The 27236-nt window shown below is 45.8% G+C and overlaps 1 protein-coding gene across 10 annotated transcripts in view; it reads right to left on the reverse strand.

The window, feature by feature from the left end:
* Positions 1 to 1182: 1182 nt before the first annotated feature.
* Positions 1183 to 27236, reverse strand: part of RALGPS1 (Ral GEF with PH domain and SH3 binding motif 1) — a 61889-nt gene continuing 35835 nt past the window's right edge. For 9 of the 10 annotated variants that reach the window (XM_065035308.1, XM_065035309.1, XM_065035313.1 and 6 more), the window contains 12 exons: positions 23458 to 23595; positions 20929 to 21022; positions 17835 to 17902; positions 11450 to 11576; positions 10125 to 10264; positions 8828 to 8879; positions 8464 to 8544; positions 7457 to 7562; positions 6601 to 6693; positions 6324 to 6429; positions 5129 to 5220; positions 1183 to 3581 (listed from right to left, as the gene is read on the reverse strand). In XM_065035308.1, coding sequence (XP_064891380.1) covers positions 3537 to 3581; positions 5129 to 5220; positions 6324 to 6429; positions 6601 to 6693; positions 7457 to 7562; positions 8464 to 8544; positions 8828 to 8879; positions 10125 to 10264; positions 11450 to 11576; positions 17835 to 17902; positions 20929 to 21022; positions 23458 to 23595 — 1142 coding nt within the window. In that variant the 3' untranslated portion in view covers positions 1183 to 3536. Of the gene's footprint in view, positions 4499 to 5128; positions 5221 to 6323; positions 6430 to 6600; positions 6694 to 7456; positions 7563 to 8463; positions 8545 to 8827; positions 8880 to 10124; positions 10265 to 11449; positions 11577 to 17834; positions 17903 to 20928; positions 21023 to 23457; positions 23596 to 27236 lie in introns of all 10 variants that reach the window. The other variant, XM_065035305.1, reaches the window with a different exon arrangement.

Raw genomic sequence — 27236 nt, forward strand, 5'->3', positions numbered from 1 at the left:
TCCAGTGTTTCACCACCCTCACTGCAAAAAGTTTCTTCCTTTTATCTAGTCTGAATCTGCCTTCTTTTAGTTCAAAACCACCACGCCTTGTCCTGTCGCTACAGGCCCTACTTGACGTCTGTCCTCATCTGCCTTATAAGGCCCTTTTTAAGCACAGAAAGGCTGCTCTAAGGTCTCCTGGAGCTTCTCCTCTGCCGCTGACCAGCCCAGCTCTCTCACCTGTCCGAGCAGAGCTGCCCCAGCCTCGGCTCGTTCCCGGGGCTGCTCGGGCCTCTCTCCAGCAGCTCCATGTGTCTGTGCTGAGGACCCAGCGCTGGACCAGCGCTGCAGGGGGCTCACAGAGCGGGGCAGAGGGGCAGGATCCCCCAAACCTCCTGGTCACGCTCCTTTTGATGCAGCCCAGGATACGATCGACCTTCTGAACTGCAAGCACACATGGCTAGCTTATGTCCAACTTTTCATACCCAGTACCTGGAGGTCGTTCTTGGCTGGGCTGCTCTTCATCCCTTCATCCACCAGCCGGAATAGACACCGAGGGCTGCCCTGGCCCAGGACCTCGCCCTTGGCCTTGCTGAACCTATAAAAACGAAGACAGACGTTTGTCAACATTTCCACACTGATCTTTTCCAAGAGAAAGCTCTACTGAACGGCTGCCCGCCGGCTGCGCTGCGCGGCGGCTCTGACCGCACCTCCATTCCACCGCTGAGACCAGAACGGAAATGTCAGATTTTAACACCAGGAGATACTATTACACGTCTACACTGATACACTATGTACTGCAGGACCAATCATTTTATTAGGGGATCGAATATTTTTCCCTGTTGATTTCAGTAGGTAGAGAATCCAAGTGTGTAAATGAAGTCTAATCGTAAGCGCAAAGAAATTTAACTAGATAGCCAAGGCAAAATGCACGTTGGGCAGTGACAAAATAAATTTCTTAAGAAAAGCAATAGGATAGGTTCGTCTCTACTTCTTCGGACATTTCAAATCCCACTTGAAACAACTGCAAATTTGGAGGGGTTTTCAATTTTCTGTTAGAAATTTGGATTCTGTTGTATTTATACTATTAAATGGCTACACACTGTGCACTGTAAAGTCTGTTCAATTGTATATACCATTAATTCACAAATACAACATACTTGCTGCCTTTGAGCTAAAATGTTCCTTCTATACTTCTACTACTCTTTTTCAGAATATTTTATTGTTAACAGCATACACAGTTTGCACATTTTTAAACTCACAACCAAATGCAATTGCTGTTGAAGTAAACAAACTTTTTTTTACATTAAAGTATTTAATTAGTGAAACAATCATCATCAATGTAACAAACTGAAAAATACAGCAACTTGATACAAGACTGAGGTAACAAAATACTTTGCCAAAAATCCAGATTCTAACACCAGGGTTGTAATGGGTGAGACCGTTCCCCCAGGTGGCACGCAGCGGAGTGCCGGGAACGCAGCCGCCCCGCCCCCGCCGCAGCGCCCGCTCGGGCCACGGTAGCGTGTGACAAGTGCGTCGCAATTTGGAGACTCCTCTCTTTGCCTCATTTTAGTGGTATTTGGAAAAACATGCATTTTGGCACCAAATTACATCAAAATTGCACAGTAATAAATTAATAATATTGCCTACATACATTTTATATCTTCACAATTCTGGAAACAGTAATTCTGAGATAATGTTTATTTTTACACGACTATTGCAGTTATTCTCTTCGATGCATAAAAGCTTGTATGATTTGTGATATTTTTGTGAAAATGCTGTATTAATTAGTACAGATATGCAATATGTCGTATTTCAATAGCAGCTTTCAATTCACATTAAAAGGACTAGATGACAGCAAACGGTACCAAATGACAGCAACGAAAATCAGCAGCTACAAACTCTTTAAATACTTTAAAACTCGTTTTTAAATTGGTTTAAGATATTTTAATAATATTCTTAGACTGTCATAATTTTGAATATTTTTGTTGTCAGCAATTTCACTGTTGTGCTGCATGGAGAAGATGTTACACACAACCCCAGAATGTCAGGGGTTGGAGGGCCCTGGAAAGCTCATCCAGGTCAATCCCCCCGGAGCAGGAACACCCAGATGAGGTTACACAGGAAGGTGTCCAGGCGGGTTGGAATGTCTGCACAGAAGGAGACTCCACAACCCCCTGGGCAGCCTGGGCCAGGCTCTGCCACCCTCACCCCCAACAAGTTGCTTCTCAAATTTAAGTGGAACCTCTTGTGTTCCAGTTTGCACCCATTGCCCCTTGTCCTGTCACTGGTTGTCACCAGAAGAGCCTGGCTCCATCCTCCTGACACTCACCCTTTATATATCTGTAAACATGAATGAGTCCCCCCTCAGTCTCCTCTTGTCCAGCTCCAGAGCCCCAGCTCCCTCAGCCTTTCCTCACACGGGAGATGCTCCACTGCCTCCAGCATCTTGGTGGCTGCGCTGGACCCTCTCCAGCAGTTCCCTGTCCTGCTGGAACTGAGGGGCCACAGCTGGACACAATATTCCAGGTGTGGTCTCCCCAGGGCAGAGCAGAGGGGCAGGAGAACCTCTCTGACCTACTGACCACCCCCTTCTAACCCACCCCAGGTCCCATTGGCCTTCCTGGCCACAAGGGCCCAGTGCTGGCTCATGGTCACCCTGCTGTCCCCAGGACCCCCAGGTCCCTTTCCCCTACAACATTCAACATTCTTACCACATTCAAAAGCTTCTACACTGTGTCTAATGGCACCGGGTGCTCTGCCCTTGCAGATACCGTTTCCTAGTTCAAACTTGTCTTAATTTAGCAAAAAAAGGGAAAAATATATAAATATATTTTGCATTACAACTCTTCTCACACAATTCCTGAGCTATCAAAGAAACTTTGTCAACTTACATACACTTTCACATGTCCCAGGATCTAAATGCAGTTGTCGTTGGGAACTGATTTTCTTGAAAAGCTGATATGTATTAGGCTTCATTCTCAGGATTGTAACACGAACACTTAGAATAACACAAAAGATACAGTTGTGCTACATTTAACAACACAGGTATATTTTTGCTGTTGTTGTTAAAGAAGTATCAAAATTCAGGAAATCATGCAAGTCCATGAAATAAATACTCCTAATGCCAGGGAGCTTGTTCTAAGATAGGCCCTGATCAATTAAACTGGCTTCCATTTTCTTCACAGTTCGTAAGCTAGAGGCTGGCTTGCAAATTTCTCTACTATGCAACCTTAGGAAACTCAGAAGAGGTTTTCTGGGGACTGATGAAGTCTGAGTACCGATGCACTACGGCAAAAGCGTTTCAAATAGAAAAGTGCTGAACTTAGCACGGGAACAGAAAACCACGCTGACCGCAGGAGTGCCGGGTCCCAGCCAGGACGCGGCGATGGATGCAGAGTTCTGTCAGAGGAGAGGGCTCAGCTACGTTCTTTTTTCCCTCTGGGCGCTGGTGTGGAGGCTGCTTTGTACTTGCTCCACTGCTGGACAGCCTTGCCGAGCCTTCATGGTCGCCGTGATTTGGTAACAGCGGTACCATGGGCCAGCACTACAGGTCATAAAGGTGCGTCATGCTCTGGAACTGAGCGGAGCTGACTCATCTGCAGAAAGACAGAACAGAAGCAGCGACACGGGGTCATTCTGAGGAGCCAGGGCCGTATGGTACGTTACACCTGGTTACCTGCTTCCCTGTACCAAGGGATTTAAGATGAACGTTCAGACTGAAGAAGAAATCAAAGCTTGTAAGCAACTATACCACTAGTAAAAGAATAAAAGATGACTCGCACATCATCAGTTTAAACTGCCTTACATCCACTGTCAGGGCATTCCTGAGTAACATATCCGAACGAAAAGAAAACCAACTGTCCTGTGCCAAAATACATTTTTCCCAAATAGCTCAAATGTGAACAGCAGAACTGTCCAGAGATTTGATACAAAACCTGAGGCAGACACATTGCCAAGCAACTCAGTGCACTTAGATTATAAAAATGTTGTTCCACAATGTTCTATTCTAATTGACACTTTGTAGCAAGTTAACACTGTCAGTCATTCTGTGCATTAGAAAGTATTGAAACCCAACATGGGCCAAATATTCGTCAGTCACACAAAGCAGCTTAACAATAAAAAGAACCATTTAAAAAAGAATAGGCAGAAGAGATGATGCTCAGTTTGTGGCCAAACAGCAGTTCACAGCAGTCTCCGACCATAAAAAGCTGAGGGCTCCAGAATCCTGCAGGAGTCAGGATTAATCTTCTGTCCATCTAACGTCTGCTTTCACTCAGTGCATGAGACTGTATCTGGTCCTAAGGACAACATTCAATTTCTGCTTTTAAAAGCTGTGTCAGAATCACTTTCAAGTCACACAGGAAAGTGCTGAAATATTTGTGGCTGGCTCATGTCAGGAAAACCATTCTCCTCTTCCTCCTTAGAGAACAATAGTCTGTTTCTTCAGTTTGGCACTTGAAGTTGCACCATGTAGGCGATCACATTATTCGAATGACATTAGATTAGCAGGTACCTGGAAGAGAATGTAAATTATTCAGCAGTATAATGCTCCTGAGCCTACCACAGCAGTGGGAAACTGCAAGGTCACAAAACAGAGTGGACCAATCCAGCTAAAGTATTCTAAGAAGGCATCAGTTTATACTGGGGGGGATGTGCGCGTGTAAAGAAGATTCTCGAGCTGCATCCTGTTCTAGGTCCTATATGGATCAGCATCCTATTAATATGACCTTTGGAAATCCTTTTAAGAGTGAACGTTTTCCTCAAGAGAAGAATGAGCTTGCTTTACAAAGGACAAAACAGCATTCTATAGGACACTCACTTCAATGGCACTTACAGCCGCAATCACTGGAGTAAGCGCGAGGATGTTGCCTTTTCTGTCCATGAGAAAGCCCTTTCTGAGGTAGAGGCGGAATCACCTCACCTGAAGCAGTAAGTGTGGAGGTCAGCTGCTGTTAAGGTAAGCAAACCTAGAGCTAGACTTGCACAAATCCTGATTTGGTGGGATATCTGTAGTGTTAAACAATTTTTTTTCCTCCTATTGAAAAACTGGATCAACGTATAAAATGCAAAGAGGTATCTTTTCCAGTCTAGTATTTTCTTGAAAATACTAAAAAGTGGGTAGAAATAAGTTTCACAACCTTACCTGAGGCCGGTTGCTTTTGCACGCATCATCCAAATGCTTATGCCATAATATTGCGTGAAACCTTGAACTAGTCTGGAACTTGTAAACATTGCCTAAAAAATACAAAAAGCCAGGCTCTAAAGTGGCAGACAGACAGGCAGCGTCCAGGGACTCTCGTTTCTGTGCAGGAGCCCAAGTCCTGGAGTAAACTGTCAAATTAATTTGAACCTCCAATGCTCAAACAGACTGTTGATCAGGTAACAGAGACCACGTAAGACGTGATATCCAACAGGCCTCGTGTGAAGAGAGTACGAGAACGTACGAGGCCTGCAGAGCTCGGAGGAGCACATAGGCGGAGAGGCCAAATTACAGCCACAGAAAGTATCACTTATGTCTCATCCAATGTACTCCTGGCTATCTTCTCATTAAAACTGCTGTGGTTACTACCAAACTTCTTAGGAATGCTTTGAATACTTGTGAACTTGGTTTTCTTCAACGTCCTGTTGTGAGGTTCCCCTGTGCCTTGTTATTTTGTAAATAGTTTCTGACAATCAAACACTTTGTGCATTTTCGTAACACCCGAGATGCGCTGCATGGGCAGGTGCCAATCCATGTCCAGCACCAAAGTCTGAAACATGAAAATGAAGGAGGCCTCAAAAATCTTTATACAACCACTCGAAGTGCAAAATATCCCAAGGGGCCTTCTGGTCTGCCGAAGTTTTTGAAGTTTAATCAAGGTGGAAGAGTTATGGCACTTCAAAGTTAATTATTAAAAAGTAATTAATAATTACTTAAGGTGTGGATTTTTTTGGTAAATGGTTTGATGTTTGAAGAATTTTCATAATATTTTAATTGGCCTCAGTGTAAGTCAAGATTCAATATTGACCAATCTCAAGAAGCTATTAAGAAACTTTGGGATCGGGGTATACAGGCACAAACACGCAGCGATCTCACCGACCGGGCAATGCCTGCAAAGCTTGCAGGAACTAATACAGCAACACCTCTGTAGGCGTCGCAGAAGCACCACCGCATAGTGTAGGAATATGCTCAATTTCATCTGTACCTTCCCTTAAAAATTCTGTATTGAAAATCTCCCTCTTCAGACTTTTAAATGCGTGCCACTGCAAGTTCTGTCATCTACACACTCGTTAACAGAGATTAATCTGCTTCCTGACACAGAAATGTAATGCAGCCAATGTCCATCCGCAACATCTACCTTTGTCAGGGTTATTCAGGTGGAAGATGTCGGGATGCTCGGGGTCGTCAGGCAGCGCCACCATCCAGCCCACAACGGAGACTTTTTTACCAGGCGTTGATTTGTACTGGAAGAGACAGACGAGTCAGTCAGAGCTGAGCCCGAACTAGGGATTAACTCTGGACTGGAAAAGCAGCGCAGACCCATCTCAGCCTGAACAGCAGGTGCACTTCAAACGCTCCTCCAGATCTGCTTATGAATATGCAATTTTTTATTTTAGAACAAATTTAAAGCTTACGTGTTTTCTTTCAGTGCCTCTTAAAGATTTTGCTCCAAAGTACAGAAGAGTTGATCCTGAAAGCGTAACCCAGTATCTAGTCCATGAGGAGAGCTGAATCAGAAAGGAAAAAAATTAGGAAAAGCTCTGCATATCTCTCTGACATTTCAAAATTCTATTCACAACCAAGTCCAAGTGCTACCCACGTTAGTTCCAGAAGCAAGGAACGGAGAGTTAGATAGTCTCCTAAATTTGGATGGCTGGCTGTGAAAACAATACATCTTACTTTGGTACTTCACAAAGATATTGGGACTGATTGCTTCGCAGCAAAATAGTGCGCTGCCTTCTACTGGACAGATCCCAGACTTCTGCATTTGATCAATAAAACTTGTTGAGATGACATCTCTGCAATTCTTCTCATCTTTTAGCACCGAACAGTAGGGTTGCACATAAAAATATCAATGAACTCTACAGAAAACAAAAAAGCCCCAAATGTGTAGGACCAGAACCCGTGAATTTAGGTTAAGAAAGAATTACCAGGGCTTTGGTGATGTGGGCTGGTGCCCTGCAGCGCTCCCATCCCACCGTGATACTGAACTCCTGCCCTCACAGAAATGAACGCTGATTTATAGAGCTGCTTTATTCGTGCTCTGCTGTCAAACCTGGAGACACCACTTGCGAATGCAGGGAAACCGACACACCAAGCGTACAACCTTGTTATAACCCAGTTAAAACTCTGAACAGAAAATGACTTCACAATTGATAATAACAAGGAACGTTATTTTGTGTGGTATCAAGCTCCACGTTTAATCTGATCCTTGGAATTAAGACAGCCACTGCTGAATTAGAACCACAGGAAGAACTAAGAGTCACTTACGGTAGGTTTCTTGCCTTCTTTGAGCAATGTTTTTCTCCTTAATGGCCCTTCCATGGTAACGACTCCTGTGGAACCAGCCAAGGTGCAGCTGCAGGCCCCTGTTGGGCTGGAGGGACAGAACACCGCGGTATGTGTTTGAGCAGACAAGTAAGGACAAGAAGAAAGCAATACAATTTAGCTCTAGATACATTTTTCCTGCAGTGTCTTAATACATTGTCTCATCTGACACTCGAATGCGATACGTATTTTCCAGACCCAGATATCAAATAGGAACCAGGATCTTTGAAAAACAGCAGATCAACAACAGGCTCTATTCTGGGGCCTCTGAGATGAAAAAATAAAACAGAATAAATATTGAGGCCCAAAGTCAGAGCAGGAACAGGCAATTTTATATTTCACTCTGGTAAATTACCAAAATTACCTGGCTTCCTGGAAACTTATGGCTTAAAATTTTGGCAATAAGAGCTCCCACAAATGTAATCTTATCTTAAACCTTAGGTATAAAAAAAGAATGTAGGAAATTACCTTGGCTAATTGGAAAAAAAGTTGGGGAAACTACATAACAATGCCAAATAGTTTATTGTACAGTGATTAAAATACCGTTTCCTTTCCCGGGACAAACATAGAGCTTCCCCATACAAGAGTGGAAAGGTCCCACGACTGAAAGAACACAGGTATGGGCTAGGCCAGAAATGTGCACGGCCATTACGAATTTGGCAAGCAAAGACGGATGGGTAGGTGCCGATCTGTCTCCGCCTTTACACTTATCTCCGGGGACGCAGCTGCCCTTATCTTCCAGCTTGAAGACTCTGAGGCCTTTTTTTCTTCTTCTTTTCTGGCCATTCCTCTGCTTTAGCATGAATAGGAATTTTTACAAGCAGGAGGGGAAGACTCTGCACGAGTTGATACAGGATACTTTTGGACACAAAATACTTTACACTAGAAAAGCGTAGACCCAAATGGAAGTTCAGCACCATGCACTGCGCGAGGCAGACCCTGAACTGTACCTGTAGACACAGCTTCGACTCCTGGGAGAATTGCGGATCGGTACCCTCCAGTTAGGCCCCAGGGTGGCATATAAACGACCCCTGTTTGTGAATGCAAATATATGATGAGGGGAAATTCTAGTCCGAGACTTTAGCAGTTAGGGTCTGGTAATCATGACAGAGAGAGCTCCCAATCTTCTCAGGTCCATGGGGAGAAAAATGCAATAACTTTACAGTTCTTTACTTCATGCTATTTTTTCCCAACTAATCAATAATTTGATAAAAATAACTATTGATTTAGGGCTTACTTGTGTTAGGGATAATTTGTGAACTTCTTAGCTAAGTCTGTAGAGTGCTCAGTGAGTACAGAAGAAAACTAACTCACCTTTCCAGCCCTGCTGGCAGCTCTTCACTGAATTCTGAGCTTTCACTGCTATCTAGAAAAACAGTAGGGCAGATAAGGAGTAAGAAAACCACCCAGGAGAAAATACAAAACCAGTTGTGTGTGCATCACCAGAATAATCTTCATATAGTACCATGCAACTTGCTTACTCAAATCATGTTTCAAAGTTGAAGACTTGAAGAGTTCACGGTAAAATCTAAAACTGGAAGAAGCTTACATAAGCCTTTATCATACCCCACCGATGAACAAAGTCATTGTTACTGCTGCACTTAAATACCAGACATCTACATGTTACTTCAATTTTTGTTGCGCTGCTTTTCCTCCCAAAGCTGAGCACTTCAGGAACACAACGCCCAGTTACTTTCTAAGACTTCTACCACAACATCTGTAAGTCAATTAAGGTTCTTAGACATGATACCGTTGTTTGTCCTCAACAAGAAAGCACACCTGTAAGAGGGGATAGGCCAGCTGTATGTTGCTGCTAGGAGTTGCAACAAATCAATGTATTTACAATGATAGTCCCTATTTCTTTTCCAAGCCCATGAGCCATTTGTCCCTCCTTCCCTGGCACAGCTATTTAGCTCACGGGTTTATTTTGGCCAGGACTGATCTTCTAGTGCTCAGTGTAACACAGTGAGCCGTGCCTGTATTTTCAGAGGTTCAAAGACCATCTCAGTGTCAAACGCTTCTTGGTCCAGAAACCTGTTACCCTTCACAGTCTGTTTCCTAGTCTAGAAATAGCCTGAGACATTTAAAAGGTGGCTTTCTCTTGCTTAGAACACAGATTCTTGATTACTTTGTTTTTATTATAATTATTTTCTTAGTCATAATACCATAATGTAATTGTCATAATCCTCTTTCATAAGTTTATTTTATGCTTCTTTTGAAGGCTGAGAGAGCACAGCTAAACTATTCTCCCATCTTCTAAAATATATCGTTAAAATTAAAGTTTCCTTTGTGAAAAGGCAGCTTTCAAAATACATCCACTTTTCAGCAGCAGCGTTTTTTCCTGGTGAAAGCTCTCACATACAGAGCATATACAAAGACAATCTTCCTTCATGCCGCTTTTACCAAAACCATCAGCAGGTAACCAAGAAGGGCTCAGATAAAGCTGACTACGCAGCCGAGCAGCAGCTCTGATCTGCTTTCTCCCGCGACAGGAACCGGTCTTTGCGCAGGAGCTAACGAGCTTCCTGGTTCCCTACTTGTGCGTATCTCTGTGAGTTTCCAGGGCACTGGGACAGAGGAGCAGGAACATCAGCCCCCACACAGACCCCACCTAGGGACAGGCCGTTGGTGAGCGCGGGGCCGCGCGCCGGGCTGTGCGGCTCCAGGACGCTGTCATCCAGGAGATGGCGTGGCTTCTCCGTCGGGAACGTGGCACTTTTGCTCTCCACTACGCTGAACTGACACATCATGCTGGAAAATTGGAAAGAGAAAAATGCAAAACCGCCCTTATGCCATCTACCAGCAGAACTCTGCTCCTGCCGGCGATCGCACCCCCTCCCCTTTGCCGTGAAAAAGCCTCCGGGAGGGCAGCGAGCGCTGCTGCCCGCCAGGCGCTGGGAGGTGAAGCCGCCTGCGAGCAGGTGAGCACGACCCAGCCCGTGCTGCAGCAGCGACGGCGGCAGCTCGTGCAGTGGGGCGCAGAGGTTCTGTCCCTCCCTGCTGTTAGACCCCTCACCTGCTCCTGAGATTGGACATGGCACTTAGTGCCACGATCTAGTCCATGGACGGGAGTTGGACCAAGGGCTGGACTGGATGATCTGAGGGCTTTTCCAACCCCATCGATTCTGTGATTGTGATATTTCCACTCAGACTTTGCCTTATCAATCGGTTATTAAGTGGCAGGCAATTAAACAGTACTGCTCACACTTTCTTTCTGTACATATGCTCCTTGACTACTGAAACAAGTTTCAGATTTTAGTGGTCTTTGTAAGTAACAATTATTAAATTTCTGAAGATGGGAAGCTTTAAGTTTTTTGACTCCTCCTCATACAAACCCTGGACACCCCGGGTGGGGGCAAAGGTAGAAAACCAGAAACAGCAGACTCCAGCTAAGCCACTGCTTAGTGGTCCTTCACTAAGCTGAACTAACGCATCAACACTCTGACCTTGGACAGGTCATGGGAACTTTTTCCCTAACCTGTTAATTGTGAAATGGGGTAAACACTGAAACCTTAACTGGGGAGCAGGTGCTCCCACTTAGCTGGGTAAATGGTAGCGAAAAATGTTTCTAACCCATATTACCCAGATAACACACTGCAAAAGTTCACGGCTTTCCTGAATGATAAGGTGTGCCAAGCAGATAGAAGTTTCCTTGGACACATTCGCAAGATGCTTAAAAAACAGAAGAAAAACAAAGTCAGTCATGCACAGCCAGGAGCCCCCAGAGCAGAGCGGACACACGTCTTTCAGCACTGCCCGTCGGGCACCAGCAGCCAGCCCTCGGCAAGAGTAACACCGGGTCAACAGGAAGCCCAGAGAACACACAGTAAAGCCTGACGCGCTCTTGCAATACAAGCAAAGGAAGGCACAGATGGCAGAGTGCTCTGCTGCTGTCTCCAGCCTCTGCCCCGGCGTGCGCCAGCGCGCGGTACCCACTTGTTGCCCAGGCTGTGGCTCTTCCTGTGCCGTGGAACAGGAGGGGTCGGTAGATTTGCTGCTACTGAGGCATCTGGACACGTGGGTCTCCTGCTGAATTTCATAACTGCCGACATGTCAGATGGACCTAAAAGACAGAGATCGTTTAACACTGAACTGATGCAAACCCCATAAATTTCATGGGCTGGTGTGTTTAGCCACTGATTAAAATGAATTGTTACAAATAACCAAAAGAGACTATTTCTGAAGAGCTGTTTCTTGCAAATTAGGGTTACACCATCCATTTCTGTTACGAATTCATCTCTACATTCTTGAAGTGTCTGAAGGTATTTTTTCAAACAGCTTTGCACACACTTTTAACAATGAACTCCTGCAAAAGTCTTGGCACCCTTTCAAGAGCTGGATGTGCCAAAGCGAAATGTGCAGAGCCACACACTCAGTTTGTTCTTCGGGTGTGAGCAGAAAAGCTCACACATGTTTCAAATTTTGTTCACAACTCCATGTTGTGAATAAACTGTAAACAATTTGCTCATACTGACTCACAGCTTGAGCATGCAAGAGAAAGCAGAGGTTTTCCATGCATCTAATGGCCAGACAGATGCATTACTTCTCAATCACCTACGATCTAGAGATGTCTTACTGCAAATATTCTTCCTCTCATTTTACAGGTTTTATGACGCCTCCCAGAACACACAGACAAGCTGTTCTTGTTCCAGTTCATGGATGCTGTTTGCAAAAGGCTGGCGGTGAACTCTCCCGTACAGGGGAGAACAGCATGGCCAGCCATCACCCTCCGTGAACGCAAGGCTGCTCTGGGCTTCACAATGAACAGCTGAGATTTCACTTTTAAATATTCATTTTTGGCACTGGTGCTTATTACAGAAGAGGGAACAGTGGTCACGGCAGTGGCTGTCTGCCCACGTCTGTCTCCAGACCTGGTGCGGCCCAGGGAGCAGCGGGACAGGCTCCCCCTGCATTACAGGAACCACTTCTGGGAGGCTCCAGCGACTTCAGCTTAGTCAGCTCCTGGTCTCTAACCTAAACTTGTTAAAGAGATCAGCAGAGACAGAAACTTTATGGTGTGACAAACCACATACAACTATCACCAGAACCCTTACAAAAGCGTCTGCCCTCAAATTAGTGATAAATAGAAAAAAAAATCCTTGCTGTTATGCATGTCAATCACAATTGCCTTCATCGGTCCTATGAAAGGAGGTAATCGACCTATTCTAATTCCTAGTTAGGTATCTTTAGTGAAGGTCCTGATGACAGAAAACAGAATGCTTCATGTGCTAAGATGAAAACAGAAATATCAGCTGTGGGCATGTTCTAGACAGCTCTGCATCCTCCTCATCTCCAAGGCAAGAGAAGGCAGCGTACGCAGCTTGGCTCTGCTAACCCAGCGCTAAGGTGAGAAGAACTGAGCTTAGAAACCTCCAGGAAGGCCCCGCAGCCGCCCGGCCGGCAGCCGCCCTGCGCAGAGCGGGGCCCGGGCCGGCGCCGCGGGCTGGCGGGAGAGCCCGGCCGAGCAGCCCCGGCGGGAACTGCAGACCGAGGGATGTTTATGGACATACCAGACTGCTGAGCAGTTAGCAGCTTTGCCTGATACTGCTGATAACAAAATTCCAATATTTAAATTCATCTGAGATGGAGTTATTTTGCCCCTTTTTTTCCAATAAGTGAAGTAATCCGCTACTGCGAGCTCTCCCCTCACCCTGCTGGCTCCCCTCCCAGCGCACGCTGTTACCACGATGGCTACTCTGTTATTCTGCCTTTCATGGAAACAAAGCACTCTTAGCAGGATTTTCCAGTCAGCTGGCATGAACAAGGCTTAGTTTGGTTTTCATTATTTCTCAGCATCATTTTCAAGACTATGCTGACATGCACAAAAATAATGTATAAAAATATTAAAACGTTATTAAAAATGTGTTTGCATTAGGGAACGTGAGACAACTCCATCAGAGCGAGCTGAGTGCTGTTCAGAGATCTGCGGCAAGAACATTTGGAAAAGTTTACACATATCCCAGAGGATCTCACTGTTTTTTCCTTTGCATAATTTTTCCATGAATAATCCTTCAAACGTTATAAATGAATGCCACTTTTGCAATCCTTCAGCAGAACACGTGAACTGCACAGTCTCCAGAGCTTTTGAGAAGAGCAACAGGGTGAAGGAGTTAAAGTTCGCAATTTATCTCCACTACAATCTATCGAAAAACAACAGTAGGCATCCAAACAGAAAACTAAAAATGAGTTGCATGTTATACGCTGAAAAACTGAGGGACTTTTTCAGGAAGGTAAAGCAGTCTCAACTATTTACTAGTTTTTGGCAAGGGGCTAAGAAGTAAAATTGATACTTACCAGCTCTGCTTCTAAAACTTAGTAAAGACATTCCAAGCCCCAGACTCTCTAGTCAAATCTTTGCTGTAAATTTTTACTGTTCTGTTGCCATTGTAACCAAAGTCAGTGGGTGATAATTAAAACTTTCAAATAGAAAGACCTACTTACAAGACACACAATAAAGAACTTAAGAAGAATTTTGTGCACAGAATCAAGAATGACGCAAAAAAATACATCTAGAATGATGGCTATTGTAAAAGCATAGTTTCAATTTTCAGATTCAACGGAAGCCTGTTCACGCACACATGTATGTTACGGCTGCTTCCCAGGGAAGAGCGAACTAAGAGTCCATTCTTTGGACCCTATTTTATGTTTACAGGACTCCAGAATACACCACATTTCTAATGCGCTTCTGAACTGCACAGTAAGTGCATTCGAGATTATTTCCTTCGCACGCTTCCTGAATGGAGGTGACAGTTTCGGTTTCAGCTGTTACCCGTCTGGAACCACGAACGGCCGGCCTGGCGCTGCCGACGCTGCCCCAGCGCGCGCCGCACTGGCTCACGCTCAGCGGCGTTTCCGCAGCGGCAGGGCAGGGCGAGAGCCGCGGTGCCGCACGCGGTGCCGCCAGACCGGCCCGTGGCGAGCGCGGCGCTGCAGCGGAACTGAAGTTTGGGTTCAACAGAACACAGTAACCAACCCATTAAAACAAACAAACTTGTTGCAGAAATTATTCCAGGTGACTGCTCTGGAGAAAAAGGCCAAAAGGAAAAAAAAGAGCAGAAAAGCCCCGTCCTGTGGCTGCTTAATATGTTCTTGACATTCTTAGGGAGTAACAGTCTGGTAGTTAAAACAAGCAGTAAACTAGGACATTGAAGAGACATGTTTGTAAGGAAGCCACAGAAAGTAATAGAAAGTGATAAAGTTAAAAGCTGAGCGTGACCGTTCTCTCCCTAGTAACTTTCTATTTGTGTTGACAGAACACTCTTCTACAATTTCTGTGAAGCTTTGGTCTGTTAAGAAAAAAACCCACTAATTCTGGCTGGATTTAGTGGTTGATAGCAACACGTGGATCCCACACATTTGTCTGGTATTAATCTCTTTCCAAAAAACTCAAATGAGTTGTAAAAATTTGTAGGGAAAGTATCGCAGAGGAAGAGATTGAAAATGAGCGTAGGCTTGAAACTAAAGAGCAAAGTTTTCTGGATGGTCTGTAAACTCAGTCCTTGCATTTCCACCTTAAGTACAGCGTAAGAAAAGCAGACACCATCCGCATGAAGCAATAACCAAGCGCTTGCAGGAGGATTAGACAACCCTCATTTCCACAGAACGATTGGCTGCTAAAGCACTTAGCACAAACTATTTATTAGTTGCCAAAGCAACCAGTAAAACAAATGGCAAACTGAAATGTCAACTCCGTGTTTACACAGAAAATGGTGTAGGTTTTGTATTCGGAAATGCTGGGCCTGCCGCACAGACAGCACCAGTGTGGGGCACCCAGTGCCAGGGGCCACGGGCGCGCAGACACCCCGGCCCTTCCGCCGGCTCCACATTTTCTGTGTTTGACTCTGCAGATCACGTACTTTATGTCCAATCAATCTACTGTTTCTAATTAATTAAAAGAAATATTAAGAGTTCTTTAGCAGCTCTCAAAGTTGAATGGACTCAGCACAATGAGCTGAATTTTACCCCAATAACAAAAAAGAGAATACACCTGTTTCAGATTAATTACTCCAGATTCCTGGTAGGCTGGTGATGTAAACCTTCTGGTCTACTTATTCTCAAGAATTGTACCAAGACTACTTGGAAGAAAAAGAGAAAAAGGGAGGGATGTGCAGGTCCAACCCTGACTATTGCAACAAATGCGCCACGCAAGGGCTGCCCACAGGGGCCCGGTGCTGCTGGAAGGGACTTCCAAAGGCCACCTGCAACGAGCAGCTGCGCCAGAGGCCAGAGCCACGCAGCGGCACTGCTCCTTGAGCCCCTTGGATGGAATTTTCAGGACACGGTAATTATTTTAACATTATTTTATCTTTTATATTGTTTTCCGAGACAGGATAAATATGGTCTACTTCAGAGAATGAGTAACCATTTTCTATGTTCTGATTAGCACCGCACCCTGAACTTTTCAAAATAATAGCAAGATGAAAAAGAACAGGCATAAAGTTTTCCATACCAAGCTACACTTGATGTGCAAATTCTAAGGAACTTCAGTTGCTGAGAAGGCTAACGTCTTTAACATATATTACACCAGATCTTTTCTTTTGTTCAGGAAAACATATTGAGTTATACCTTCCCGAGCAACGGAACAGCTGCGCCGTGGACGCTGGGCACGCCCAGCCCCGCTGCCGCAACACAGATGTCTTTCTCAGCTAATTCCACTGGAAACTGTGAGCACACCACGAGCGCGGCAGCCCCGCTCTCTCAAGGCAGAGCAAGAACGAACAGACTTAGGCTGCTGCCAAGGAAGTTGTGTGAACGACACAGCTCCTGAAAGCATACAATAAACCGCTTTAAAGCTCCTTTTTAAATGCTATCTGCAAGAGACGAGAATCTCTGAAGTGTTATGGAAGGCATGAAATCTTCCTGCGAAAGCACTATTCAAAATTATGTATGCATTTGGTAATTAAATGACTGCATTTAGCCACTCATATACCAAACATAGCTTGTTGTGAGACATTCACTTTAATCAGATGTCTGTCTCCTGTTTGAATTTACTGGAAAACCAGTTGGCAGCCAAAGTGGAAAATGGACACGTGGTTTGCTCCAGTACTTTTCAAACAGAAATACTGAAGGATTTAACTGTCTTTACTGAGCCTCACACTCATAAAGATACTTTAAGGGGGAAAAAAGAAACCCACAGTGTCCTTGGCTAGACTACACTGTTGCTCTTCTTTTGAAAGAGAAAAATGAAGCTGGGTAGAAGAAAAAGTCACAATGCTGGGAAAAAAATCCATTTCCATCCTCAACACAAGTAAGTACACTTTAGGAAAGGAAAACACTATTCCCTGGACTTAAGTCCATTACAGACTTCGGAATTATTACTACGATATGGAGATCCTTCTCCGCATTTGGAAACACACAGCGACTGTAAGAAGGCAGCGTGTCACCCACAGAACCCAGCCAGGCTTGTCGCTGTTAGTAACGTTCTGACTGTCAGAGAACTGAACTGACGGCTGCCCTCACGGGACAAGAGCCTCTATCCCACCTTGAAAGCACTATGTTCAGACTGCTATGCCTTAAACTATTGACTGGAACAGTAAAGAACTGCCTAAATATTTTGAGATCATCTCTTACCACTATAGCTTGCTGAGCGCAAAGCACTTAGTCCTGGCACACAATGGCTGAAGTGGAAATTATCTCAACCTATAACTTGAATTCAAATAAAGTTGACCTGAACACCTTTGAATGTGTCATTTTTAATTCCCCATGGTCAACTATCTCATTACTGACATTTAGGTATTTTAGCTCACAATTATTTAACACTAACATATCACTGTATTTCTATTTATTAATGTTGTGAAAGAAACAATAAATTATTGCCTTCACACTTAGTTAAATTTCAATTTGAATTCATGCTAACTTACTTAACTAACCTTCGCCAGGAATTAATTTGTTTTTTCAATCAAGTACCATGTTTTCAGCCACATAGGTGCAGGTCACTGAAAAAAGTCATGTGGGTATTACAAAATGCTGGTGACACTCGTTGCCTAACTGGCAGCAATGAGAATTCTCTAGCTGAGCAATAAACAGCGCAGCCCACGAGCTGTCAAGTTTCGAAGGAAATACCAACAGAAAAATGGAACAATGACTCCAGACTTGGTTTCTAGTCGTTATGTTGTTTCTCACTCTGAATAAACCCAAGTTGAAGAGCGCGCAGGGGGCACCGCAGACTCAGACGGGACAGTCCACCCTCTCCTAGCGCTGCCAGGTCCCGCACGAGCGCGTCCTCCGCTCAGCGGGCACCGCTGCTGCCCCACGCGCTTCACCGAGGACCGCTGACATTGAAATTGTTTCCTTACTCAAATTTTCAAATGAAGTTTTATACCTGCAAGGTCTTCTTTGGAGGAAACCAGTCGAGGAGAGCTGTTACCTGGCTCAATTCTTAATGATAATCTGGAAAAACAAGTTTTTAGAGAAATTAAAAAAAATTCTCAATAAAAGTGGAAAAGGTGAAATTCTCAACAAAAGCTGAAGCTCTGAAGCCCCTTGGCTGCCATCGATGCCCTGAGATAACAATGGTTCGCAATACGTTTTGGGCATAACTAGAAGGAATCCTGGTGCTCCAGGTCCTATTTTTGCCCCCTTAGTCTTGTAACCAGCGAATTTTACGATTTCTCAGCTTCTGCACAGGACAGTGTATGAGCTGAGCAAGAAAGATCTGCTATTTTTAGAAGATGACATCATTGTCAGGGGTTTTCTGGAGTGTTCCTACTTGCTGACGAGCACGAACTTAAAGCAAGGAATTGGTCTGGCACAAAAAGCTGCAGAGAAAGGCTTTGTTTATATAAAGTGGCTGCCAAATGTTCCTTTTCAGTGTGACGGAGGTTCTCCTTTGGCCAAACGCGTGTTGGGGTCCTGCCGGGGCGGGCGAGGGCACCTCTGGGTGCACGGCGGCTCGGGGCCGCGCGCCCCGCCGCGGCAGACGGACGGACCGCCCCCCCTTCCCGCCGATGGAACCTGGCGCACCCGGCCCTTCTAAGGCTGACAGTTTCTTCTGGTATGGGATTAGAAAGTGCCATGAAACCGAGGACCCAGCAGGGAAATTTGAGAGGAAAGTGTGAAATCAAACATTAAAAACAAAATCTAAACACTTCTTATAAAATACAAACACATGGAAGAAGAACGAGAGTTCTCTTTATGGGCAGTTTTGATGAAAACAGACTTTAATTTAAAGTTTTATTCTGATGAAACAAGCATGGTACAAAAAGGTCAAAGTTCTTCAATGTATGTAAACTGCAGCAACGTTACTATGCTAAGAATCAGATCTCTCCCTCTTTCTAATGCCCCTTTTGACTTCAGTCCAGTTTTTCATTGCCATAGTGAAGTCTAGAAAGAAAACTGCTAAATTTGATTGAATATATTCTCACAAGTAACTAAATCAAAAGAAAAAGTACTGAATGATCTTTAAGAATCATCAAATACCTTCCAGCATCACAAGCAAGACTGCTGCTGAAGTTAACATGATTTTCAAATTTAAACTGCAATTACTCATGACTTGCAGTTTTTTAAAATATTATGTTACAGTACCATATACTTATATAAACCCTTTGTGTAATCCATTTTTCCTACGAAATTACAGTTCATGAAAAATATTACATATATAATGTAAACAGTTCCCTGTCCTGCTGGAACTGAGGGGCCACAACTGGACACAATATTCCAGGTGTGGTCTCCCCAGGGCAGAGCAGAGGGGCAGGAGAACCTCTCTGACCTACTGACCACCCCCTTCTAACCCACCCCAGGTACCATTGGCTTCCTGGCCACAAGGGCCCAGTGCTGGCTCATGGTCACCCTGCTGTCCCCAGGACCCCCAGGTCCCTTTCCCCTACGCTGCTCTCTAACAGGTCATTCCCCAACTTACACTGGCACCTGGGGTTGTTCCTGCCCACATTCAAGACTCTGCACTTGCCCTTGTTGTATTTCATTCAGTGTTTCCCTGCCGGCCGAGTTGTCCTTCCAACAACCATCAGGGAAGGTAAAATCCCCACCACACCCCGGGCCTGCGGCTGCGAGGCCGCTCTCAGCTGTCTGAGAGGCCTCATCAGCTTCCTCACCCTGACCTGGTGGCCTGTAACAGACACCCACACCAGCATCACCCCCGCCGGCCTGCCCCTCCGTTCTCACCCACAGACTCTCAACTCGCCCCTCACCCGGGCCTGGACAACACTCAGCACATTGTGGTTGCTCTCTCACGTAAAGAGCGGCTCCACCAGCTCGCCTGGCTGGCCTGTCTCTCCTGACAAGGCCACAGCCACCCATGGCCACATTCCAGTCAGGTGTGCTGTCCCACCATGTCTCCGGAATTGCCACCAGGTCACGATCTCCTGCCCTAACACAGGTTTCTAACTCCTCCTGCTTGTTCCCCGTGCTGCGCGCATTGGTGTGCAGGCATTTCAGCACACTTCAGCATTTTGAAGCAGTATTAACAATTTGATTTTTATAGAAACACTGTATTTGATAGTTAATAGGGATGAATTTGTCTTTGGTGGCTGCACCTCACTTCTGACAGACATCTATTGATCAACACCATAAATTAATGTTAGAATAAATACAACATTTTTTGTGCCACTATCATTTTAGTCATCAGGCCACCTAATTCTTCCTTTGTGATATCCAAATCGCCTTCTACTTCAATGAACCCTTCCAACACTGTTTCATTGGCACGTGGTTTATGTATTATTGAACATTTGTTTGCCTTGAATACTTTCAACTTTGTTCACCTGAACAGAGGTACTAGATTTGCCAATAGCTAATTATATAGCATTGCATCTGCCATGGTTGAATTATTTAAAACCTTGACTGCTAAACGTATGATTTAATGTGCCGGTTCCTTCAGAACTATTGGCCAGGGATCCTCACCTCGCTCACACTCACCAACGTGCTCCGCAGCGCCCGTGCCACCCGCGCCGGGTCAGCGCTGCACCTCGTCTGCAAGCACTGCTTTAACGTGCTGAAACCCCCACAACTGTCAGCTCATTACAAATAGTAATTTGAAATGGGAGGATGTTTATCATGGTTATTTACAATAGCACAGAGTCAATCCTGGACATCCTGGAGATGAATTTAGGGTTCTTGAACAAAATTACCAGAATACAACCATCATGTAATAGAACAGAGACTAGATCTTCATCTGCTTTTAACTTCTACAAAGATATTTCATTTTGGAAATCGAGTTAGACTCATAAAGGAAGACTGTCATACTGGATTTTACTTGTGCACCCTGGTATTATCAGCTCCATTAATAAAATATGAAGAACACCAGGCAAAACCTAAACCACCTTCAGCCAATGGCTTTTTGCTCAACTCTTAATCGTTTGATTAAGAGTTGAGCAAAGTGATGTACAAGTAACAGCCAAGTGATGTAACAGCCAAGTGATGTACCAAATTCCCCAAAACTTGAAGAAAATAATAGTACTTACTTATAATTGTCATCTTCTACAAATTTCTGAAGTTCTTCAATGTAACGGACAGACTTCAAATACTTTTGCACATGGGGCAGTGTTGTAAGATGATCTGTGGAGTGTTCAAACAAATAAAATGAACATTCATATCATGTAAAATAAATTATTGTTTCAGGGTTTTTTTGTGGTTCTTATGGTTATCTTAATGGAAATAGAGAATTTGAGCCTTCCTAAGTAATATATCAGGCAGAAATACTGCTTTGACTCTAAGAAAATACTAACGATTTGATTGAGTGAAAGTGATGCTCAGTTGTTAAAGAAAACACAGAAGTGTCTCATCATAATGAAAGCCAGTGGATTTTATTATATGCGATCTCACAAGTGGAAAAGTGTCAACTTGCTGCAAACTCTGCTTGAATTTTGTGCTCAGTGTTCTGGGGTAAACTAAAGCCCGCAGCCACGACTCTTAGTGATTCTCATATGAACGTGAAGAGTACTGGGGCCGGTATTATTAATATATTCATCAGCTATTTGGACGAGGGAATAGAGTGACTGTCAGCAAGTTTGCTGGTGACACCAAACTGGGAGGAGTGGTGACACTGGAAGCTGTGCTGCCATCAGAGACCTGGACAGGCTGGAGAGCTGGGTGGGGAGAAATTTAATGAAATAGAACAAGGGCAAGTGCAGAGTCTTGAATCTGGGCAGGAACAACCCCAGGTTCCAGTGTAAGTTGGGGAATGACCTGTTAGAGAGCAGCGTAGGGGAAAGGGACCTGGGGGTCCTGGGGACAGCAGGGTGACCATGAGCCAGCACTGGGCCCTTGTGGCCAGGAAGGCCAGTGGTACCTGGGGTGGGTTAGAAGGGGGTGGTCAGTAGGTCAGAGAGGTTCTCCTGCCCCTCTGCTCTGCCCTGGGGAGACCACACCTGGAATATTGTGTCCAGCTGTGGCCCCTCAGCTCCAGCAGGACAGGGAACTGCTGGAGAGAGTCCAGCGCAGCCACCAAGATGCTGGAGGCAGTGGAGCATCTCCCGTGTGAGGAAAGGCTGAGGGAGCTGGGGCTCTGGAGCTGGACAAGAGGAGACTGAGGGGTGACTCATTCCTGGGGATCAATATGGAAAGGGGGAGTGTCAGGAGGATGGAGCCAGGCTCTTCTGGTGACAACCAGTGACAGGACAAGGGGCAATGGGTACAAACTGGAACACCTCTTGGTTCCACTGAAAGAGGAGGAGAAACTTGTTGGGGTGAGGGTGGCAGAGCCTGGCCCAGGCTGCCCAGGGGGGTTGTGGAGTCTCCTTCTGTGCAGACATTCCAACCCGCCTGGACACCTTCCTGTGTAACCTCATCTGGGTGTTCCTGCTCCGGGGGGATTGACCTGGATGAGCTTTCCAGGGCCCTTCCAACCCCTGACATTCTGGGATTCTGTGCAATGTTTTAAAGGCATCCGTTGTTTCTTCAAGGCCATATTTTAATTTTCATTCTGATTTTAACTGAAGCACTTAAAATTAATGTATAGCAATGCAGGAAGCCGCCAAAACTGTAAAAAGGAAAGGGTCAGTAAAATAATGAGGTTTCTGTGTCACTAAAGACAAAATTAATATCACAATAAGAACACGATAGCTGAATAATCTAGTTATTCAGAATCATAGATTATTATGCCAAGTCCCTGCCTTTAAATAGTTTACAATAACAAAGTTGAATACAAAGTACAGAGGCTGGATACTTAAGCATACACAAGTAATTTTTCACCTCATTTCCTCACAATCTAACCTTTATTTTTCTATTTGAAATTCTCCAATACCGTAGCACTTAAGTGTTCTGAATTTATTTAATTGTACAGCTGCCCTCAAGGTCCTCCATTTGTCTCACATTTAAGCAATGAAAAGTCACGCTAAGTCGCCAACAGCAGGCTGAGTATTCATCAAGACCACAAATCCATTAGATTTCTTGACATAAGGCTTCGCTAACAGGCTGGAACCGCACAAGTGAATTTCAGAGCTTCTTAACAAAAAGCAGCAGCCCTCTGATGTTCCTCACTTCATCAACAAGTGGGGTATGCGGAAACGCTTAACACGCAGTTTAACAACTGCTGTATAGATTGAAATGATCTGTATTCCATCTTGTAAACACACCATCAGAATACCAACAATAAAATGGTAATGCAATGAACACATTCTACACTCCGCAGACGACATACCTACTGTAAAGAAAAGATATTCAAATAATTCTCTCTGAGTGCTCCTGGTGGAAACAGAATATAACCCAAACACAACAGCTGTGCTTGACAGTATGTCCTTTGTCGTGCACGCGTAGCAGCAGACTGCACAAGTTCTGTTACAGCTCTCAGAATTTTTAATACCTGCTTATTTGCCTAATTTACCACTAAGACTGAACATGCACAGAACTGGAAGCTACACCACGTACTAGTGTTCGACTCTACCAGTGTGAGCCTCTAGTGCTGCCTTTACACTGAGCCAAAACCCGCTTTCACAATGCTGTTCCAGAGAAATTTTAGTTAAGGCTTAACAGATATAACAAAATATACCAACCATAGTTGCAGGAGACTTGCAGATCAGCTATTATTCGAAGAATATTGTTCATTTGATTGGATCTTTGTTCATTCTCCATAATGCTGCCTGAAGCCGGATATGCAGAATCAATGTAGATTAAATCCAAGAGATAAATTCCTGTAACAAACAAATCAACCAAACAATTTATCTAGTGATTCAAACAGAAACAGCTGTGTAATTTTTAATTAATACAAAAGCCGGCAACTATTTACCCCCACGGCGGTCTGGGCTCATTAAATAAAGGAGAACTGAATTAGCACTTGAGTTCTTCTATAACACCTCTCAAAAAAGGCCAGAAAATACTTTACTCATGTGCAGTGACGTAGAGTAATGTCCACTGTGGGCGGCGCGCAGGACAGGGCGCCCGCGGCCGCGCCTGCGGTTCCATGTGCGGTTCTGCGTGCGGTTCCGCGCGGGGGGTTCCCCGTGCGGTTCCCCGTGCGGTTCCCCGTGCGGTTCCCCGTGCGGTTCCCCGTGCGGTTCCCCGTGTGGTTCCCCGTGCGGTTCCCCCGTGTGGTTCCCCCGTGCGGTTCCCCGTGCGGTTCCCCGTGCGGTTCCACGCGGGGGGTTCCCCGTGCGGTTCCCCCGTGCGGTTCCCCCGTGCGGTTCCCCCGTGCGGTTCCCCGTGCGGTTCCCCCGTGCGGTTCCCCGTGCGGTTCCCCCGTGCGGTTCCCCGTGCGGTTCCCCGTGCGGTTCCCCGTGCGGTTCCCCGTGTGGTTCCCCGTGCGGTTCCCCGTGCGGTTCCCCGTGCGGTTCCCCCGTGCGGTTCCCCGTGCGGTTCCCCGTGTGGTTCCCCGTGCGGTTCCCCCGTGCGGTTCCCCGTGCGGTTCCCCGTGCGGTTCCCCCGTGCGGTTCCCCGTGCGGTTCCCCGTGCGGTTCCCCGTGCGGTTCCCCGTGCGGTTCCCCGTGCGGTTCCCCGTGCGTTTCCCCGTGCGGTTCCCCCGTGCGGTTCCCCGTGCGGTTCCCCGTGCGGTTCCCCGTGCGGTTCCCCCGTGCGGTTCCCCGTGCGGTTCCCCCGTGCGGTTCCCCGTGCGGAGCGGCAGCGCCAGCGCCCAGCGCTCCCGCCGGCCAAGCCCAGAGCTCTCAGCAAACCTTCTCAGTAAGTACAGAAAGATGGCGATTACTGTAGTTGCCAAAAATGCTTTTCCAAAGCACCTGCCGACCAGACAAAATGTCAGCTATCTTCATCATCAAAAACATACCTATACCCAAATTTCATAGGCAGGTATTTTGCAGAGTTAGTCTCTGTTGTACGGTAATTCTACCTTTGCGAATTATGTAAGAAAAAAAATAAAGGCAGGCTTAAGACTGAAAGGAATTAATGATATAGCATAACGTTTCTTGCATGGTACCCAACTGCTTTTATCAACACGTGCCATTCAGTTTCACACAAACCACTACGATCTGTAGCGGATTTCTTTTATAACCCGAGAACAGCCAGAAAGCGAACACGGACACCGGGAAAATACTGACCGGGAAGTACATACAATACACAGCCATCAAAACCGAATCATCACTGAGGCTGCCTACCAAGCGTTAGTTCTTAGCTCTGGAAAACTGAAAGATAATTCTGCAACACAGTCTTGTAAAACTCACGGAAGCTCCCATGACAACATAAAGCAAGGCTCATCTATTCAGTTCAGTCACTGAGTGCATTCAAACGGCAATGAGGAGGAGTAACACTTGCCTTTTGTGAGGATACTTCACTCGGTTTCAGTATTTCAACTACATGACCGCAGAGAAGAACACAGAGGCGCTGAGCGCGTGTGTGACGTGAATCCCTGTTAGGACTTGTAGCTGCACTCTATGTTGACCAGGCCTCGGGTGCAGATGATGGGAGAAACAAAGCGCATCTCCCAGACACGGGCAGGACGGCGTCAGACGCGGGTCCGCCTGCGAAGCTCCGCGCGGAGGATGGAATCTGGCACATCTGATCCTTTCCAAAAACAACCACGGCTTTTCAGGAACATCTTTTGACCATTTACGTAAGTGCTGAGTACAAAAGCACTGCATGTTCATAGTCGCTACTCCAGAAAATACATACAAAAGATGTTTTTAGTTCCTCTTAAGTTAGCCAGCAGCCCAAAATAAATACTTATTGAAGATTTTTGTGTGACTGTATTTTGCTCAGACTGCAAGTTATTATAGCTGGTCCAAGTCTGGGGACTCGTATTCCCAGCACCTGGTGCCAAGAGGTCTCACAGACTCGATGCTCCTGTGCTATTTGCCCTTCCAGCTTTGTTGAAACCAGCCTGAAGCTCCTACTCTATAAATCCCAAATTCTTTTATTGAAAGAGATAATTCTTATTCCCAAAGCTTGTGGAAAGTTAGTAAATGCAGCATCTTTTGAAAACGTGCATGATATACAGATTAAATGTTTTTCTTAAGTCAATATTCAGAAAATTTGCTATCAGGTTACATTCAGTAGAAAAAACGAGCATCACAGATGTGATGCCTGGTGACGCGCTGCTCTTTTTCGTCTCTGTAAGTTCGTTAAAAATACAAACGGCATAAGCTCCTGTCTCAGGTGTCACTCACGGAGCTCCTGCTGACTCAGCGGTCTCGGAAGGGAAACACACGCCGAGGCTGCTGGGAACGCCGTTCGAACAGACCGCGCAGAACCCGCCGCGCGCGCCCCGCTCGGGGTCACTGCGGCTGCTGCTGCTGCGTCCCGAAAGAGCGCCGCAGCCCGCGCTTCCTTCGCAGGACTGCTCAAACGTTCAGGGTCCGCTAAAAGGCAGACTTCAATATATTCCTGAGCTATCCTATGAGGTGTGGGAGAAGTTAGTGCTTCCTTGTTGCATAACAAACAAAGGAACATTCTTTCGAGCAGGAAAATAACTTGTGCAGCATAAAAATCTACCATATTTCCACATTAGATTTTCCATACTGTTTTTTCAGTATGTTTATAATTAATGACTCCCCCTCCACCCCACATTCTCTTGCCCTGCCTTGAAAAGAGCACTCAGTTTCAGGAAAATAGCTAGCTGGCTCACTTTCGCTGTTCTGGCTTTAGAACACTACATTTTCTCAATAAATTCCAGCTAGTAAAACAACAGGAAATGCAACTATGCTAGTGAAGCGCAACCTTTTAGAAGGGCCGGAAAGGCAGTGCCCCGCGCTGAGCGCAGCTGAGCACCACGCGCCCGCGCCCGGCGTCAGGACACGAGCCCCCGGGCGCGGGGCCCGAGCAGCCCCGGGAACGAGCCGAGGCTGGGGCAGCTCTGCTCGGACAGGTGAGAGAGCTGGGCTGGTCAGCGGCGGAGGAGAAGCTCCGGGGAGGCCCTGGAGCAGCCTCCAGCACCTGAAGGGACCACAGGAAAGCTGGAGACGGACTTTTCACAAGGGCGTGGAGTGACAGGACCAGATGTGATGGCTTAAAGCTGAAAAAGGGGAGATTTAGATGAGATATAGGAAGCAAATTCTTCCCCAGGAGGGTGGGGAGGCGCTGGCACGAGCTGCCGCCAGCAGCCCTGGTGCCCCGTCCCGCCGCGGCGGGCTGGCCGGGGCGCTGGGCGCCCTGGGCTGGTGGAAGGTGGCCCTGCCGTGCCCGGGACTGCACTGCACGAGCTTTGAAGCCCCTTCCAATCCAAACCCTTCCAGGATGCCGTGAATTACTGATAATCAGACCTTTGGAAGTGTAATAATTTTGTGCAGTGAAAACAAAGTATTTTCATGTAATGTCCTGGTAGTAAGCATGCCTCAAACTTATTCAGATTAAAACCTAAACAAAACAACAAAACCCTAGAAATAAGATT

Source organism: Columba livia, chromosome 19 (assembly GCF_036013475.1).
Source record: "Columba livia isolate bColLiv1 breed racing homer chromosome 19, bColLiv1.pat.W.v2, whole genome shotgun sequence".
NCBI classification, from domain to species: domain Eukaryota; kingdom Metazoa; phylum Chordata; class Aves; order Columbiformes; family Columbidae; genus Columba; species Columba livia.